The sequence below is a fragment of the Mus pahari genome, chromosome 7, assembly GCF_900095145.1.
Source record: "Mus pahari chromosome 7, PAHARI_EIJ_v1.1, whole genome shotgun sequence".
NCBI classification, from domain to species: Eukaryota; Metazoa; Chordata; class Mammalia; order Rodentia; family Muridae; genus Mus; species Mus pahari.
Window position 1 is genome coordinate 4,328,896 of NC_034596.1, and position 19,674 is coordinate 4,348,569.

General features: G+C 51.4%; 1 protein-coding gene across 2 annotated transcripts in view; it reads right to left on the minus strand.

Annotated features, from left to right (window-relative positions):
* The window catches only part of Klhl29 (kelch like family member 29), a 303,934-nt gene that overhangs the window by 10,495 nt on the left and 273,765 nt on the right, over positions 1 to 19,674 (minus strand). For both annotated transcript variants that reach the window (XM_021201749.2, XM_029540694.1), the window contains exons 6-9: positions 11,821 to 11,959; positions 3,756 to 3,958; positions 2,424 to 2,683; positions 129 to 327 (exon numbers count right to left, since the gene is read on the minus strand). In XM_021201749.2, coding sequence (XP_021057408.1) covers positions 129 to 327; positions 2,424 to 2,683; positions 3,756 to 3,958; positions 11,821 to 11,959 — 801 coding nt within the window. The remainder of the gene's footprint in view (positions 1 to 128; positions 328 to 2,423; positions 2,684 to 3,755; positions 3,959 to 11,820; positions 11,960 to 19,674) is intronic.

Consider the following 19,674-nt stretch of genomic DNA (forward strand, 5'->3'; position numbering starts at 1 on the left):
GGGTACCCTTGGGACACACCCTGACACCGTCAGCATCTGTGTCTGGATCCTCTCTGGGGGGGACCATCTGGAGCCAGCTGACTCTATGGCATCTGCTATCTGGGGACTCTGGGCACGTCCCTTGATACCTGCAGAGAGGCGGGGCCGGGTTCGGGGCGTCTGCATCTCCTGCCGGGCGTGGGGTAGCATGTGGTAGCGTTTGGCCTCGTTGACCAGGTCCCGGCACGCTTCTGACGACTTGATCAGCTCTTCGTTGTCCACCACGTTGAGCAGATAACTGGGGTGGATGAACGGGAGGCGGACGGCAGCCAGGAGCTCTGCCGCGTGCTGCGGAATAGAAGGAGTGGGATTCTGCTGAGGGGAAGCCACCTCTTACGAGTTGAAGGGAGAGGACTCCCCATCTGGATGTGTCCTGGGCATGCACCCTGCCCATCCTGGCATACTAGACGATGGGAAGGCATGGAGGGCTGACTGGAGGCCTAGCAGCTGCAGCCAGCCCCAGAGCAGTCTATCCCTCCCAGCTTCTCCTCTCCATACTCCATCTGTGTCACGGAGCCTGACTGCGCAGCAGACTGCCAGGTGGCTGAAACCCGGAGAGCGGAAGCCTTTTGTCTTGCAGAGGTGTGAGAGTGACAGGAACAGGTGGGAAGACCCAGAAGAACTTAAATGAGATGATGACTGTCAGCTGTAAGGTAACTGTGACATCTGTGTGTCCCTAATACTACAGCTTCTGAGGAGTGTCACCTTGTCCCATCCTGGCTTCTGGACACCCTCATCCTTCATTCAAGGCTTTTCCTGCACGTTTTCGTGCACGTTTTCACGTTTTCGTGAACGTCCCCAGCGACAGGGGAACGGCTCGCCACTCCACCCACTTTTGTTTCGTCCAGAGGCTGAGTGGCAGGAGTAATTGGTAGCCACTCTATGTTAAGCTTGTTACCAGAGCTGCACAGGCTGATGAGACCTGGCCTCTGATCTAAAAAGTGTTCACAGTTTTCTGGGTGGTAGCGACGGCTGAGGAAGGTGCAGAAGTGAGAGGTGTCACAGGGAGGATGATGTTTGAGGTGGAGGAGTTGGGACTTCTGTCAGGTGGTGGGAGCAAGTGTGGGGGCTGTGGGGAGGACATCTAGAGGCACAGGAGAGTGTAAAAGGACTTGACACTTGGAGAACTATATGGGGTTTATTCTTGGGCACAAAGGGTTTTTTTTTTTTTTTGGAGGGATGCAGATGGGAAACAGGGAGATCAGGGTCTCTGGGCAAGCCTGGCTGAGCTCATACCACACTCTGGGCTGTGGATGTAGACTTGAGAGTTGTGGAGAACTGTGGCACTTACTGTGACCACCTACACAGCTTCAACTCCTTTCTTTGAAAATACTTGCTTTGTGGAACAAACTGGTCAGGGGAGGAACATTTCTTCTCCTGGATTCTAGGGACTGGGTGGTGGGGTGGAGGCGGGGCAGGGTGGATTCTAGGGACTGGGTGGTGGGGTGGAGGCGGGGCGGGGTGGATTCTAGGGACTGGGTGGTGGGGTGGAGGCGGGGCGGGGAGCTATCTCTGTATTCTGTTTGGCCTCTCATGCTTGTTTCCAATCTTTCCCTCCCCTCCTCTTCCTCTCTGCCTTCTCTTTTCCTCCCCCTCCTTCCCCTTCCCTTCCCTTGAGTCAGAGTCTTGTAGCCTAGGCTGAGGCTCACTGTGTAGTCAAGTTGGCCTTGAACTCCCATTCCTCCTAATTCTACCTCCTGTCACCTTCTCTTTATGCCCAATGAACCGTGACAGCCCTTGTGACCCAGCCTTTGGCTTCCTGGCTCTGTCCTGGCTGCTTAGGCTCCTCCACCATTGCTCCCAGTTGTCTTATACTCTGATTCTGCCAAGGGCTTCCTGCCGCTGTCCTAACCTTCAGGTTCCTCACGACAATGACCAATGGCAGTCCCCCTTCTGCACAGGGACTCCGCTTGGGGCTTTCTGGGCTGACGAGCTCCCTGAGACTTGGGTGACCATGTGGGGATGCTTCCTCTGGCTTTTCTGTCTCCTTTGGTAACCCGTTTTCTCTCTTGCCATACATGTAGTGGTTTTCTACGTCCAGAATGGCTTCGGTTTGCTCTCTACACACTTGACAGCCAGAATACACACCCTGACCTCCTGGGACCCCATATGCCCTGGTACCCACTTTTCTGTGAAGGGCCCAGGCACTGCTCATCCAGACCCTGTGTCCCCGTGTCAGACTTGGACACTTATTCCAGGTGGAATGGAAGTCCTTAAGAGCCCTCTGGACACAGTCTCATCTTTACCACTTCTTTCCTTGTGTGTGTGTGTGTGTGTGTGTGTGTGTGTGATATTATTTTGGACTCGTCTACAATCCTTGCAGCCCTGCCCCCTTTCTTTCCCTCCATCCCCGTGCCTGCAGGCACCAAGTGGAGCAGGCGTACCTGCGCACGGGTTGCCGGGTCCTTCTTGATCCACTTGATGACAGTCTCGTAGACCAGCTCCTCGGCCTTGGTATTGAGGCTGTCATTGGAGACGTAGGCAATGAAGTCATCCTTGGATATGCTGAGGATCTCCTCCTGGGCGGCCACCTCGGGGAAGATTTGCAGCGCGAAGGCCTTGGCCATGTGGTAGAGCTCACTGCACTGCATGGCCTCGGCCATGGCCAGCACTCCCAGGCAGTTGCTGGCAGTCAGCTGCTTCTCTGAAGGTGAGAGAGAGTGGTCACTGGTCCAGGAGTCCTGGACGGATCACCTCTTGTTCCCATCACCATCCCTGGATCTTCCTCAGAACCCAGCCCATTTCCTTTTGACGCTGCATCCAATAGCCATGGTTGTCATTAGCCTACCTCCTCTGACCCTGAGCCTCACATTCATTTCCTAGGTTTTGCTCTGCTCTGATTCATGTGGACCTCTCTGGGTCTAATACTTTCCCTGCAGAGCATAGTAGAAAATCCAGAGGTGTGAAGGATGGAGTGAGCTTCTCTCCTTCTCATGGAGGGAGGGCTGTGCTTTGGGGTTTGGGCCTGGGCTGTGGGTAGTAGCCACATTGAGACTTACGATGTCTTCTATCATGGCAAACATGCCTGATATCACAGACAACAGTCCTCATGTATCAATCTATTGTCTCCATGGCCCCTAGAAACTCCTATTGTATTACCTAGAATCTGGGGCCTGGCTAACTGACTCTTTTGACATCTGGCTAATGGCCCTTTCAGGCTAGAACGGAGTATGTGCCACTTTCTATCACAATGGCTCCTGACTCTTCTGGATTGATCAACTTCTTCACCAGTACTCATCTGACCTGTTCCCAGCGTCTGGCTTTCCTTTCTGCGTCCCACACTTGAGGCTGTGGGTTTTCTGTGATGTTCTCCTTGTGTCCCTGGCCCACAACTCCCAGCCCAGCTGGGCAGTACTAAGCTGTATAAGTGAGCATGCTCTGAGCAGGGAGTCTGGCGAGGGGGTGAAATCCAGCCCTGGGCTTCCAAGGGTTAGAGGAGATGTTCTGGTCTGTCCATGCATCTGGGAATGAATATGTTAAAGGGGAACAGGCTGTGTGGTCCATTCATTCAGGGCTTAGAGGCCAGCACAGAGCGGTGTGGTGTCCCCCCCCCCCCAGCCCCGCCCCAAACCCCGCCACATGCACAGGCTGTTTATACATCCTAGTGGCCACTGGTTCTGGCCAGAGTGAGCCCTTCAGTGCATGCCATTCCATCACATGCGCAGATGAAATCTAGATATCCTGGCACTATCTGGGGGAAACGCTGGTCAGCTCACCAAGAAAGGACACACAGACTTTGCAGAAGGTGTGAAACTGGAACTTGCTGGCCGCCTCGAGTAGAGTCTTGGCATTGGCTGAGTCGATGACCAGCGACCCCGTGTAGACGAACTCTAGCAGTAGCTCCAGGACATCAGCCTGTAGGTTGGAGAGCACCAGCTCCAGCTTCTCCCGGCCGCCCTGGCTGCCGTCCTGCACAGACCTAAGGCACAGAGACCAGGCTGTCCTCACCTGCCACCCCTGCGGCCACCGCCGCCTCCTCACAGGGCCAGATCTCCCTGTACACCTCAGTCACGCCCTTCATCTTAGGACTCAAAGGACACAGCAATGACACACCTGAACCTAATGACCTGACACAGGATCTGAAAGAGAAGGGTCTGACCAGAGGCGCCCCAGAGAACAGAAAACCCTGCTTATCACTACTCGGCATGTCCATGCAAAAAAGATGCAAATCAAAGAAAGCATGAGCCGTGGATGGGGACGAGGACCAGGACTGGCCACAAAGGGAAACAATATGGTTCAGCTCCTTGCTGGATCTGGTGACTACACCAAATGGTACTGGCAAGCCCTGACAAGCAGAAACCACTGCCCACGGGCAGAATCTCCTCAGGTTGAAGATGAAGGCTCCTGATTGGCAGGCATTCTAGCCAATCAAGAGACTTCCTTTGAGCATATCTTTAAGACCCAGAGCCTTGGAAGGCTGCTCAGGAAGCACCGCCACCTCCCTCCCCCCAAACTTTCCAAAAATCATATTGTTTCCTTTTGGGCATGGAAGGGAAGCCCTTCATGACATTGCTGTGAAACTGAAGACAAGACGAGATAGACGGACAGAATGGTTAGAGCTGGGACAGGGGAGGGGGGGGAGCAACCAAGGACTTCCGCCACAGACAGCCAGCAGCCATGACCTGGGGCCTGGCCCGGGGCGGGGGTGGGGTGGGGTGGACCCTCCTGCCACATGGAACACGGGGTCAGAGGTCAGAGTGGCCTGCGTGTAGAGTGTGCATCAGGCTTGTGAACTGAGGTGGGAGAGCAGGGGAGGGACACAAATATATCAGTATGTTTATATCTGGTGTCTACAGAAATACAAAACCATTGCAAAGGCTCCTAAGGCCTGGCAGCCGCTCCCTACAGCTGGACCTGGAAGGAAACAGATCAGATGAACCGAGAACACACCAATACAGAAGTCAGGCCAGGAGAAAAACCAAAACCAAAACCAAAACCACCCAGAGCGTTAAGTCAGGAGGCAGGGTTCTCAGAGGTCATCCACCTGACCACCCCGCGTGGCTACTCTCACCAGGCCAGGTTCCCTCACTGAAGCCTGACCTGACTGGGGCAGTGGCAAGGAAGTGAACTCCGTTGTCCACCCACAGACTTCTGCAAAAGCCAGGAGACAAGGCTCTTGACACTGGTCCCTTGGGTGCACCTGGGGCAGGAGTAGAGGTGTACCAATGTCTGGTAAGACAGGAGCTTAGCTAAAGCTGCTGGGCGAGTGGACAAAGCACTAGCGGGGAGCAAAGGGACCTGGGTACCCTGTTTTATCACTGACAGGCAGATACCCAAAGCCTCTCAGGTCCTCGGCTTCTTACTCTGCAAAGTGGATGGGGCCTAAAGTTCTGCTGAGGTGCAATGTTAGAGAAAGCCCTTCCCAGGATTCTCTTCTACACGGCAGTGCTTGCACTTCTACCGCCAGACTTCAAAAGCTCAAGGCCTTCGAAGCCCAGACACAACTGTCAGTGTGCAGGCTGCTCTGGGACCCTGAGGCTGAGTCGATGCTTAAAGCTCCTTTCCCACAGATGGCTCCTGTAACCAGAGGCCCGAAGGCCTTGTACTTCTACAGCCTGAGCAAGCCTAGGAAGCCTGAGGAGCCGAAGTACTGTCCATGCAGAGGGTCTGGGCTGCCCTTTAAGCCCAAATGTGCTCACTCAATGCTAAAGTTACTTCACACACATGTGTTTTGCTCTCAAGATGGATTCCCAGGCTTATGCGCCCTGGTTAAGTATAAAAATAGCTCTCAAGTACCTCCTAGAGACTCCACAAGTCCTGGTTCTCCCAGGCCTCTAAGGCTATCTGGTCAACTTCTTGCTCTAAGTCTTTGCTGCTTCTGTGTTCATCCTAATGGCTTGGTCTTTCCTCGGTATGTCCTCAGGTTCTGTGGAAGTCGTGTTGGATCACTATGTGGCAGTGCTGATGGGGTCAGCATGGGTTGTTCACCTTTCTCAGGATCCCTGTCACTGTTGCCACCAACAACTGGCAGCCCAGTGTGTCCCTGGATCCTCAGATAGAGGAGCTCAAAAGAGCTGACATAGGCCTTCAGGGAATGCGTGCACGCACGCGAGCACACACGCACACATACACACACACACACACACACACACACACACACACACACACACCTACATGCCCCTGGCCAACCTAGTGCTGGAATGTTGGCTATAAAGGGCTGAGGCTGCTACACTGCTGACAACTGTCTGTTGCTTCTCAAGGCTGAGCCTGGGAGAGGGTTTTGGAGATGGAGCCGCCTGCACTGCCAAAGGGCACCCAGAATGAGAGGCTATGTACAGGAGCTGAAGAGCATGGTAATGCAGTTAAATAAGAGAGGTCCTTGGCCATAGAACGCATGCCTGTGGCTGCTGCCATTGGGCAAATGATCTGCAGGGAGTGCTGGAGGCTCTTGGGACTGGAAGAACTACCCTTTCCCCCTTGGCCACCTAGGAACATGAGGCAGTGTTAAGTCTTCGTTGGTAACCTAGTTCAAGGTCTAGAGAAGGCATCGGAATTCGGATATCCCCTTGGCACATAGGCGATGTCTACTGGGTGGTTCATGTACAGCTCAGAGAACTGTAAGGGCTATGAAAGGCTGGCAACAACTCTGTTTCCAGTCGTTAGATCATTGTGGCTCTACCTAGCACTCCTTAGGTTTCTTCACTCTGAAGAGAGGTCCCCTAAGGGACACCTTACCTGATCCATAACTCTGATCATAGCTAGAATGCTGCACTCTTCATGGGTGTGAAGAATATTCTGTCCTGCATTATATTCTGAGCTGGTTCTCCAGTGAGCTGTGAGGCTCTGAGGGTCATGACACAATGGTCCAATGCTGTACAGAACCACAGAAATAGACACTATCATATTGTCTGTGGTTCTCATGCCTGGGGAGATGGCAGAAGTGTGGTGCCCTAGCCTGCACGGTGCCTGGGACTAGACACTGGATGAAGTTTCTTTCTCCAAAGTGGACCTATCCAGGAGAATTCAGGTTCCTAGGCACAGTTGCTGCTCAGCAGGGTCTCTAGATGTGTCAGAGATGCCTATCTTGGACTAGTAGGATCTTGGAGAACCCTCCTTTAGCAGAGAACTCCTGCTGAAGGGATAAGGTGCTCTCTCCCTTACTTGCCTGTGTGGCCAGATGTTTGCATGATGCACACAGGAATTGGGCACTCCCTGGAAGTGTAGGACAGTGGTGAGTGACAGACAGCTGGTACTGTTCTACCCATCAGATGCGATTTCTACCCGGCCCCATGTCATTAGCTTCAGAGCATTGTGTTTGGGCACACCCAGGTCCCACTGGGACCCGTGGACTCTCTTTGAGAGGAGTTCTGGTCTCTATCATTCTGTTGACACCCAAGAGGTGTCAATCCCTCTTCTTGTTGGTTTGTTTTCAAGGCACACATGTGTGTTCTGGATGAGGAAGGGGACAGGCACTTGGGGAAAGATGCTGCTGTGCCTGAGAAGCACCATGGCAGTTGGTGAGGTGGGTCACCGAGTCAGTAGCTACTCTAGCTTCTCACATCATGGCTGAAGAAGGAACGAGAGAGAAGCCCAGAGTTTAGCTTGGTGAGAGACAGGTGAGAAAAATAAGTGACTCCATTCATTGTTTTCATTCAGTGTGCAATGAGACTAGGATTCCCATGTCATACCTGATCCCGCAGGCTTTGTGAGGTGGGGGCTTCAGCTAGGGGTGCCTGCCATGCTCAGGTGTCTGTCCTCTTTTTATGATGAGGGACAGCTTTTCTCAGGTTCTGGAAGTGTCGGTGAGGACAGAAGACATGGCTGCCATCTTTTAAGAAAGTTGGTCATGGCCTCTACGATGTGGCCTGTAACCTGGCCAGACAACCATTGAGAGGAAGTGACTGGCCTTGATTGATGTCTCCGTGGCACCTGTGCATCTTGAAAGATTCATGGGCCAGAGAAGAAAAGCCAGGGCAGACTGTGCAGCCTAGGGGTAGGATATGGTTCTAGGCCTGGGACTCCAACCCAAAGGGTCCAGTACGTGAGCACATAGGGGAAGGGTGAGTACCCCATTCATCATCCTGGGGCAGTGGCTCAGCCCTTTGTCCCTCCTCACTGTCCAGAAGCACCACCCTCATTCCTTGTCTTTCAGTTTCCCTTCTGATCATCCTGTGGAACTCAGGTTGGCCAACCTAAGGTCAGGTGGAACAGGCCTGTGGTTCAGGTTTGCCCTGGCTTGCTGCTGGTCTCCTTCACTCATGTCTAAGGGCTTTTTGACCCCCAGGCCTCATTGCAGGTCTGCACACAGTACCTGTCTTAAAGTGCCTCTCGTTCTTCTTGGTAGGCCTTGTGGCCAGTGTTCCTAATATCACATGTAGACTACACACACACACACACACACACACACACACACACACACACACACACGCACACGCACACGCACACGCACACGCACACTCTCTACTTGTACCCAGTGTCAGCTCAGAGACTTCCCTTCCCTCCCCCACTGAATTTGCCTACAAACAGCACAGTTTGGTTTTCTAGGTTAGAGAATGGAAGCTTCCATGTCAGACAATATGTATATGTCACTTAAATGTCCGAGGCTTCAAGATCTTCGCCTGTAAAATGAGGATTCTGACTGCACAAGCTACTCAAGCTAACATATCTGTAAAACTTCTTGTCACCAGGTGGCAATCTTGTCAAGAAAGGAAGTGGTGAAGGATGGCTTAAAGGAACTAGCTCATCTATGGAAGCATGTGAGGAAAGAGTCTGGAGAGTGTAGGGCCTTGGGAATGTGGCCAAGTAGTGGAGGTTGCAGGGACCTGACTGATGTCTCTACTCAGTCTCATACTGATACTGTGTGTGCATGTGTGTGTGTGTGTGTGTGCGTGTGTATGTGTGCATTTGTGTGCGTGCGTGTGTACGCATATGTGTGTGCATGTGCATGTGTGTGCATGTGTGTGCGCATATGTGTGTGCATGTGCATGTGCGTGCGTGCGTGCGTGCGTGTGTGCGTGTGTGTGTGTGTGTGTGTGTGTGTGTGTGTTTCATGCCTCCCTTTTCTGGCCCATGTATTCTTTCTTTGTCTCTGAGGTCTCTGGGCAGGCTCTGGCCCATCTTGTTTGCAGAGAGGAATGAACAAGTGATTTAGCTTCCTCTATGCCCCTCCCATGGCTCCAGGAAAGGCAGTCACACTGAGAATGGGGATTGAGCAGTGGACGCATGACCTAGGTTGGTGGCAGAAAGGAACTTAGCTTGAATTTCCAAGTCTGGGGTGCTGGTACAGAGAGGGGTGGGTAGCTCCTGCTCTGACGACACTCAGAAGGGGCAGGTCAGGATTGACCCATCTAAGCCCGAGACATAGACTGGCCCTACTTCCTCAACCTCCCAAGACGACCGTCCTTGAAAAGGAGCCCCTGGGCCACTTTGTCCCTGAGAAGCTATTCCAGGGCTTGGTGTGATGGGGGCTGAAATGACATGGTGACATCAGCTGCTCTCTGACCCTGAAGAATTTGGGGCCATGTGGCTCCTAAAGGCAGTGCCTTCCTGTGGCGATTTTGCTTCCCTCCTTCCAAAGCCTTTGTTGGCAGCCATCAGTATCAATGGTAACAATGTGTCCCACGGCCGAGACAGAGAAAGGAAATTCAAAATGGCTACAAACAAACAGCCTTCAGTTTCTCCTTTGATTCCTGAAGGTACTCCATTCGTGAGGAAGGCCCTGCACCTCAGCCCTGACTCGGTCAGATCCATCTGCCTTGTCTACCTACCCCTAGGAGACTTGAGTGCCCTTTAAGCCCTGAAATCATGCCATGCCATGTGTTCTATAGGCTACCTTCCCCAGCTAACCCCGCACCCTGGACTGTTTACCTCTTCTCTTCCCTTTTATGACCTTGACACCTTTGTTTCACCCATTTTGGCATTAAACTTGTGAAGCCTCTCCAGGCTGGTCTGGCCCATCCACTGACTGTCGCCATCACTTGACCAACATCTGGCTTACAAATGTTAGAGCCTGAGGCCTGGGAGCAAGGGTTTGGCCAGAGTGGAGTCTTAGAATGAGTGAGAGTCAAGTGTAGGACCCAGGTCTGCTGGCTCCCATGGATGCTCTCTCTCCCAGAAGCTACTTGGATGGAGCTCAGCAGGGCTACTGAGGTGTGTGGGCCCCCTCTTCACCCTTATAGCAAGTCCAGGAGGCCAGTGGGGAGTCAGGGTCTGCTCATATGTGCTTCTGGGGAGGCAACCTATTCCTGCCCCGGGTTCATACCTGTTTGTGTCCCTACCCTCCTTGTCTGGAAGGGACTTTCTTCTCCTTTGCCTGTCCAAGAAGGTTCCCATCTACTGGGGTCCTCCTCCCTGCTGTGTTAAGAGTTTGGCTCTGATTCAACTTCAAAGGTAGTTAAAGACTTTTAGTCCAGAGCTGGACCACTGCTCTACATTAACCTGCTCTGTAGCCCATCTGGATCAGCGTCCAAGGTCCCAGATTACTTAGCTGTGTCCCTGCAGCCAGGTGCTAGCCACTGCTCCACAGAATTTCCTAAAAAGAACCCCTGGGCTGAAGAAGCCCCTGGACATGCCTCTTTCCCCAAGACTTATGCCTCTAACCCTTGCCCTCAGACCCAGAGAACCTAAGCGTGAGGGCAGGAGACGGAGTCGTCCAGGAAATGGGATGTCACAAAGAGCCTGCCCCTCCTGTGTGGCACAGGGCCAGTAAGGCTGAGTGGGACCTCACACACAGCCGGCGGCCTGGCTCTATGCCAAAGGACACAGGGGATAGGAAAGGAGATGCCAGCCAGTGTGCCATCCTGAAACAAAACACAGTCGCTCTGGGGTTAGTTGGCAAGTCCAAACACAGCATTGGGAAGCAAGCAGAGGTCCTGTCTCCCATTCTGAGCTCTGTCCAGGCTCAGCGTCCGCCCCGGAGAGGCTGCAAGGCAAAATGAGCAGCGACATTAATCTGCTGATGGGTGAGAGAAGTGTGAGCGTTCGTTACCCTGGACTGGCCCCTCGGCTGCTCTCCCTCCCTAAGGAGCTAGCAGGTGGCCCTGACAGCTTTGCTAGGGTATGAAACAGCCCCAAACAATTACTTGTTTAAGTCAACAAAATGGAAAAAGCAAAGATACTCGGGCACCATTAACACTGATTGATCCAGGTAGAAATGGCCAGGTGGAGCCAGGGTGGGCTGAGCTGGGGGTGAAGGCGGAGAGACCGTGTTTAGGACACACCTGGTCTGCACTCAGTGCCTAGTGTTCAAGCATGAGGCTTGGCCTACACACTCGTCTCCCTGATTCAGGCTAGGGGAGAGCAGTCCCTGGGGTGCCTGGTGTCCCTCAGTGGGGATTATCTGCTCAATATACATTCCTGGCATTACAGTCACCATCAACAGTGGCGGTGATGGATCTGGGGACCCTGAGGGATGGAGTAGTGTGTAATGGTCCCTTAAAATGGAGTCTATGGTCCTCTTAGTCTCAGGGAGGGCTTGCAATCTGCTAAGAACGTGGGGTTTGGGGGTGTGGGGAGGATCCTACTATGGGCTAGCCCCTGGTGGCTAGTGAGGCAGTGTGTGGGAGCAAGGGCAGTGGCTGCTCTGAGACTGTGTGTGTGTGTGTGTACATGTATGTATGTATGTATGTGAGTGTGTGTGTATGTGTATACATGTATGTATGTGAGTGTGTGTGTGTGTGTGTGTGTGTGTGTGTGAGGGCACTGGGGAGGGGGAGGAGAGATGGCTACTGGCTCTGTAACAGGGAGTCACACTTCAGGAACCTGCAAGAGAGGGGGAAGAAAAGCGACACAAAAGCGTCCTACGAAGGAACAGACCCGACCACAGCTGGAAGGAAGGCAAACCTTTGAATCAGGTCCTTGAAATACAAGCTGCAGGAAGCTAGAACATTTTGGTGGACTTCAAACTCTCTGCCTTCAACAACAATTTTCAGGTCTGTAAACGCTTTCGCTCTGCGTTGCTGGTTCAATTCCTTCAACATTTCTGCAGAATAGAGAAGACAGACAGGGCCAGGTTCCCATTAAGAGGTTTTTAATTTTTATTTTTAATTAATCTTTTTTTCAAGAAGTAGAGAAATAGAAAATACTTGATATTCTTTCTTGGCAAGGCTGGCTGAACACTGATAGTCAAAAGAGGTCACAAATAAGCAAAAACAAGCAGCCACTGGGAGGGGCCACATAACCAAGGGAGTAACAACTTAAAAAAGCAAAATAACAAAACAAAACAAAAAATTATCAAACCCAGATACTGAAAGACTGGGGAGTAGGCTGGGGAAAGATTCCCATACTGACACTCAGAAACAGAAAATACATTACTACAAACAGCTTTTTTTTTTTTTAAAAGACTCTATCCTAGAACCATGGAATAAGGTCTCCGAATGCCAGTGGTCCCAGTGTATCAAGTAAAGCATGGCATTGTGTGATGCAGGATGGGCAGGACATGGTTCAGAGGAACAAAACCCACAAGCACCATAGAAACAGCATCCCTTCTGTTAGACACTCAAGCCGTGGCATGGAACAAGTTTCCTGGGTAGGGCAGACAGAGAATAGAAGGGCCCAGCGAGGGCTTGGCAAGTGCCTCCTTCCATCTCACGCTTTCACGGACTTCTGGGGTAAGTAAGTAAGCAAGGGGTAGGATGGGCTTGGGTGGGGTGTTTCTTTGCATCAGTCCCATGTTCTAGGCTGGCCTTCCAGGATGCCCTGCCTTGCCCGTGCATTTGACAAGCTGGTTTAAGCTGGTTGGCAGCCTCTGCAGGTCTTAAGGAGTGGCTTGGGAATGGCAGGTGATTCTATCCTGCCCCAGTGTATACCTACCTTCGCCTGGAGTCTTGGCCACTGAGGCTGGCATAGACAGAATACAGGTGTTTGGGCTCCAGGCCTGGGTCAACACCTTCTCCCAGACCCACCCCGAGGGCTAGAAGGGAGGAGGCAAGAGAAGCCCACTAGCTAGCCTATTCAATTAAGGCATCCTTTCCCCTTTGTTGAGGTTTGGGCCTTTGAATGGACACCACTCACTACCCCCAGCACATCTGGCTGCATCCGGGACTCCTTATCCTTTGCATAGAGTGGCTGGACATCACATCACAGTCCTAGATCCTTGTGTCAGGTGACCTAGACGGTCATTAGACAGGTAAAGGGAGACAATGAGAGATAAGTCCTCTTACCATCATCCCAAGCTCTCTGGGTCTATGTTCAGTGAAGCCGATTTTCTAGAATTACTCTCTGGTGTTCCCCACCTCAAGCCTGAGTGTAGGGTCAGTACCACTTAAGTGCTGAGCGTCCCCTGGCCCTAGTTCTTATTCTGGATTTGTCACAGGGTAGTCAGGTGGCCCTGGGGTCATCTCAGCCTGTGGCAGGTCCTCTATGCCTCTCTGAGCCTCTATCTTTATATCTGTCAACAAGGCTCCTACTTCTGTCTGCAGAGACCAGTGGGGTCACTTGATGTAGTCCCGCTAAGGGATGGCAATAGGATCAGTGGGTCTTGGCAGTCCAGCAGGCCCTCCTTCACAAAGGTATATTGGCTTTGGGCTCTGCCAACGATGAAGGTATGGGTCCCAGAAAACATGCTGCATGTGGGGACTGAGGTGATGGAACTGTCCCAAGCCACAGGCCATGCTAAGCCATGGACTCTGAGACTACGTGTTAGGCTGACTTGCACTATAGAAGAATGTCTCCAGCTCTGCACGTGGAATACTCTGGCCAGGCTTTCCAACTGCAGCAGGGCCCAGAGATGAGGCTGGAGGGTGTGGGGCTGTGTGGAGGGTTATAGCTGGAGAGCAACAGGAACCACATAGTTGGCAGGTAACACTACATCCTGAGAACCGTGCCAAGGGGCTGCCGGGGACTGTGTGCAGAAAGTGGCATGGTTGGGCTTGTTTTCCAGTGATCTGACATAGAGGAAGGAGGAGAGGGTTTTAGGAAATGCAGTGGGAGGCAGGAAGACCCCCGACAGCCAGAGACCTTGGTTTTGGAGACAGGTGTGAGGGTGAAGCTGGACTCTGCCTTCTGTGAGATACATAGCCTTGAAAAGGTGAACTGGTTTCCCAGTAACCTTGCTTGTTGAGAGTTAATGATGTAGTGGATGGTCAGCACCTACTGTGCCTGGTGTCACTGAAGTAGATTCAAACTACTGTTGATGGTGGAGCCCTTCCGTGATCTCACTGAAAGATGAAGAGGTGGCTTACTGGAGACTGAAGGGCATTTAGGCCTCAGCTGTGATGTAATAGGAGGGAGCAAGGGATATCCGAGAAAGGAGGGGAGGAAGAGTTGGTAAGCTTGGAGAAAAAGAGTCGGTAAGGCGCAAGGAGCGGTGAGAGGCCTGGGGTGGAGATAAGCCCGTGGGACTCAGGGAGGATCTGTGGGACCAGGCAGGGCCCATGTAAATTGTGACCCTTGGATACTCATAGAGCCTGCAGCTGAGTGAACCTGGTGGATTACTTCATTTGTGAGCAAAGAGAGGGGTGGAGGTGAGAGAGAGTGTGTGTGGGGGGGGGATACAAACTTTTAGAGCTTTACAATATTATTAAAATGTAGAAGTGTGTGTGTGTGTGTGTGTGTGTGTGTGTGTGTGTGTGTGTGCGCGCGCGCGCACGCACGCGCGCACGGGTACCTGCAGAGACCAGAAGAAGGCATCAGCTCACCAGCAGCAAGTTCCAGGCAGTGTGAGCCCCCTGACATGATGCTGGGAACCGAACTCAGATCCTCAGGAAGATTAGTATGTATTCTCAGCCACCCACCTGTCTCTCTAGCTCCCGGGTTCTAGTTCTTAACCTTGATTTGTCACAGGACAGTTAGGTGGCCTTGGGTGAGTTACCCCAGCCTGTGGGGCCTCCAGTTACTGTAGAACAAGATAACAGTGTCGCACCCTGGTCATCATACTGTGTTGGAAAGCAGATCCAGCTTGGAGTGCTTGTGGAGTTAGCTAATGCTGGGGCCAGGCCAACATCCCACAGTGGGCCAGAGACCTACTCTGCCCTGATGTTTCAAAGGTTTTCCTTACAGGTCAAAGTTCTGGAAAAGACTCTAGCCATAGCCCCAGTCCGAGCCGCAATGCTGGCTGCACCAGGAACCTTAAGCCCTGGCCCAAATCTGGCAAGGTAGGTGGCTGGGACTGAGGTGTCGTCTCTCCACATGGATGCTTTCGGTTCTCTACATCCCCACCTTCTCAGAAATCTGATGTAATAGCTGGGGACGATTATTCACTTCCAGAAGAATTTTTCAATTTATGAAAGTGTGCACCAGGGGATTCCTTTGCACAGCAGGCCCAGTGCCTTCCAAGTATTGATCAGTTGGTATGTGCTTGCCTCTGCCTGCAGCGTGCCAGTGGGGACGGCGGGCACCGCAGTCTATACTTGTCAGGAACACACCCTGGATCCGCAGGAGGAAGCCAGGATCTACTGTCCTGGGTGAAAGATGCTTGGATTCCTCACCCTTGTCTCAGAGCAGAATAACCCTTCTGAAATTTTGAGGTATCTCTTGGAAACAGTCCGAAGAGGAGGGGCTGATATAGGGAGGGCTGTGGGTTTGGAGGGAATCTAGACTAAAAGTTCAGGGTCTCTGGCAGCACCCCGCATTTGTAGAATTTAGAATGGGCCAGAGGACCTTGGACCCTCCCCAGGAAAGACTCAGTACCCTATAACTGAGGAGGCTGATAGCCTGAGCCCACGTAGAGGGCCATAGCTTTGGCCTCCATGGCTACTGGCTGGCATCTTAGGGCATTTCTTGGTCTTAGCTTTGAGTGGAATGCCCCACCCCATGCTTGTAGAATTAGCTGCCCTATGCCTTGCTTCTCCCACTGCACATCAGGGATTCCTCTCCCATAAGACCACCAGGCAGAAAGCACATGACCAGAGGGTGCTTCCCTGTTTCCAGCCTGCTTTCTCCCAAGCCATCTTGGCTCCCCACAGCATCCAGCCGCTGGCCTCTGGTTAAATGAGCCCTTCCAGAGTGAGCAAAGGCAGGAAGGTGCCCTTGGTCCTCAGCTTCTCTTCCACTTCCCCCTCTAGTGAAGCTTTCCCTGTGAACTAGTCAGCATCCTGCCTTCAAACGTGACCCTCTCTGCCCAAGGCCTTCCGTAGTCTTCATTTGGCTGCTCACCATTGGTTTTCCATGGCAATTCTGATATCATCTGGTCCCAGGCCTCCTTGCCTCTTTCTTCCTACAGTCCCTGCCCTGTTTCCCCATGCATGTTCTTTCAGCATCCTGAGCTACCTTCTTTACAGCCAACCGTGCCTTGTAATTATTTATTTACATATCTGCCTCCTGTACTGGACTACACTGTATTTATATTTTTTACCTGCAACACTCAGCTCAGGGCCTGACATGTGTTCAACCCACAGAGTAAATTGAAAAAAAATTCTCTACTATCAAGAGGCAGAGGTCACTGAATTGTGGCTGGCCTTAATTTGCTTTGGAGCATAGAATGTAGTAGAAAGGACCTTGTATGGGTGTCAGCCACAGCATCAAGGGAATCTGCTTGTTTTTGCTGCCTCTGGAGATCCTGCTGAGGATAGCCTGCTGGAGGATGAGAGGCAGCAGGGAGCAAAGGTGAGCCACCCCAGATTGTCATGTAGACTAGCCAGCCTCTGCCCATATCAGCCTGACCTAACCTGCACATTGCCTAACCAGAACCACAGCCTAAATAAGCCAGGATGTTTGAGAATTGCTGGTTAGCTCCGCAAGAACCACTCGATTCAGAAGGTGGGAATAAGTGATGGGCTCAGGAACTTGGAGCACTTGCCTCCGTCAGATTTCCCTTTGTTAGTTTGATGTGAGGTTACTTTTTAAAATGTGCAAACATGGGCTAGAGAGATGGCTCAGCGGTTAAGAGCACTGACTACTCTCCCGGAGGTCCTGAGTTCAATTCCTAGCAACCATATGGTAGCTCACAACCATCTGCAATGGGGATCTGATGCCCTCTTCTGGTGTGTCTGAAGACAGCGACAGTGTACTCACATACATGTAATAAATAAATAAATCTCAAAAAAAATGTTCAAACATTCCACCAAGCCCATCTTTCAGGTGTACAGTTCAGTGCTGGTAAGCACACATACACCATTTTACAACCATTTGCTAGCCTTTCTTTCCAAGCTGGAACTGTGTATCTAGGAAACACCCCCCCCCCCCCCCACTCTCTCTCCACCAGCCCCTGCCCACCATCCCACTTCTGTCTCTATGACTTTGATTCCCCTGGAGACGTCGTTGTGTAAGTGAAACCATATACATTTTTCCTCCAGGGATTGGCTTATTTTACTTGAATGCCTTCAAGGTTTGTCTTCATTGTGCCGTATGTCAGAATTTCCTCCCGACTTACATCCTATGGTAAGTAGATACCATTTTAAAATCCATTAATCTGTGAGTAGATGCTTTTCAGCTGTTGTGACTGATGCTCCCAGACTAATTCTTCCACCCAGTTATGGGTATCTCTAGCCACTCCAATCTTCAGCTCCATTATAATTGGTTAGAATGAAATAACCCCATATACCCAGCTTCCAAGGAATGCGAGGGACCAGGGGATGCTAAGAGGGTCTGCCTGGAGCTGCGTGCCTTGTTTAGTGGAGAATGAGACCACAGACAGAACCAAGACTGGAGACGAAGCTGCAGCTAAACTTCTGCATATTTTTCACCAAATGACACAAGTTATTTGTCACAGACTAATGGGCTCGTTCCAGCTGGTCTAGAAGGGCTGTCCGATGCGGTAATAAAGAGAAGGGGGTGTCAAATATTAAAAGGTAAAGAATTCCAGTGTCTTTGCTGCAGAGAAGCCCATTAAATCAGAGCCCTGAGAAAGGTTGCATAGCCAAATACTTTTTTTTTTTTTCAGAGCTCAAGCAGGAAGCCAGCGAGGTGATAAATGTCCCTGGTCCCATTGGTATTTATGACACATACATGATAAAAGACCGGAAAACATTATAAACTCAGAGCAGCTGGGAAATACACTGAGAAAGCCCAGTGATGACTGTGTCATGCACACCCAGAGGGTAATTCATCTGGGAGCAGGGACGCTGGATGTGTGCTGACACCATGGGGACAAATGAGAGCTTTGCACAAACAGCCTTCCCATTGGATGCCTTGTACAGCCACACCGTCCACGAGGTGCCCAGAGCCAGCTCCTCTTACAGGATTGCTCAGGAATTATCAGTCTGTGCCTGGAGAGGGTCTGGCTGGAAAAACTTGATGTCATTGCTGAGTCACTGCGGTCTGCTACCATGAGGACTCTTTCCTCCTCTGGAGAAGGAGACTCGGGCCTTACTATTCAGCTTCTCTCTGAGGACTCGCAGAGACTTCCTGGGTCTGCTCTTCTATTTACAGCTCCATCACCCCTGCACATTCCTACCCTCTGAGATTATACCAGCACGTCCCGCTCTTTTAACCAAGTCATTTCTTCTACTTAAGGTCTCACAAGTCCCGTAAGCCTGAGCTCTAGCAGCATCCTCTAAAGAGCCGCAAAGAGAGTCATCTCCGTTACACCGTGCTGTGCCCTCTCTGGTGCTCCCATGAGATGTTGGTGATGTCTCAGTATCGGATAGAGACCATGGGTTGCTTCATCCTAGAGGACTCTACCTGCTGTCTACCTGTCTCCTCTCCAGGCTGTGATCTGAATGGCTAGTCTCTGTGGTTCTGGAGTAAATGGTATTATGTTTTGCACGTGTTTGTGATTACAATTCAAGTGGACTACAGAACACATGGAGAGGTGTGGGAATCAGTCAGAATGTCCTTAAACATGGTTAAATGGAACGAGTAGAAATGTCTAGCTATGTAGAAGCAGATGGATTGGTTGTAGAAACGAAGCCCCCTCTAAGCCTAAGAGATATAATAACAACTAATAACAACTGTGCTAATAACAACTGTGGTAGTCCCACAATTCGGGTGATGTATATTGCTAAAACACTGCTCCATTCATGACTTAGATCTTTGGGAAGAGATCGAATTATTCTGTTCTGCTCCAGTTGTTTAAAAGAGCCATAAATGACCTCTGTAGGAAGGACTAACTACCTCAGCTGACACTGAGGTATAGTTGCAGCCTATGGCCTTGGCACAGTGGCTAGAGAGAAGCCATACTTTTTTTTTTTTTTTTTTTTACACTTCAGCTTCTAGCTGCCTAGATGACAAGGTTTACCCAAATGTAATCCAACAACCAGTTGCATGCATCAACAGATCATGCCCGGACGAATCAGGGTGGGCATTCTTCGTTTGGGAAAGAATTAGGGGAGGGCAAGGGCAGAGGGCTGTATTAGTCACTCTCTGTCGGTGTGATAGAATACGCTGACCAAAGGCTTTTCAGAGGGGTTATAATCCATCATGGTGGACAAGGTATGGCAGCTGGAGCGTGAGGTGGCTATGGCAGTCAGGGAGCAGACGGATCACATTTTATCTGCACATAGGAAGCAAAGAAAGGGGGAGGGAGGGGGAGGGGAGGGAGAGAGGGAGGGAGAGGGGGAGATGGAGAGGGAGGGAGGGAGAGAGGGAGAAGGAAGATATGAGGAGAAAGAGGAGAGGAGAGGAGAGGGGAGGGGAGGGGAGAAGAGAAGAGAAGAGAAGAGAAGAGAAGAGAAGAGAAGAGAAGAGAAGAGAAGAGAAGGGAAGCCAGGCTATAAAAGACCATCTCCAGTGATGTTCTTCCACCAGCAAATTTCTATCTCCTGAAAGTTTCCATAATATTCTCAAATAGCACCTCCAACCTGAGAGCACATCTTCCAA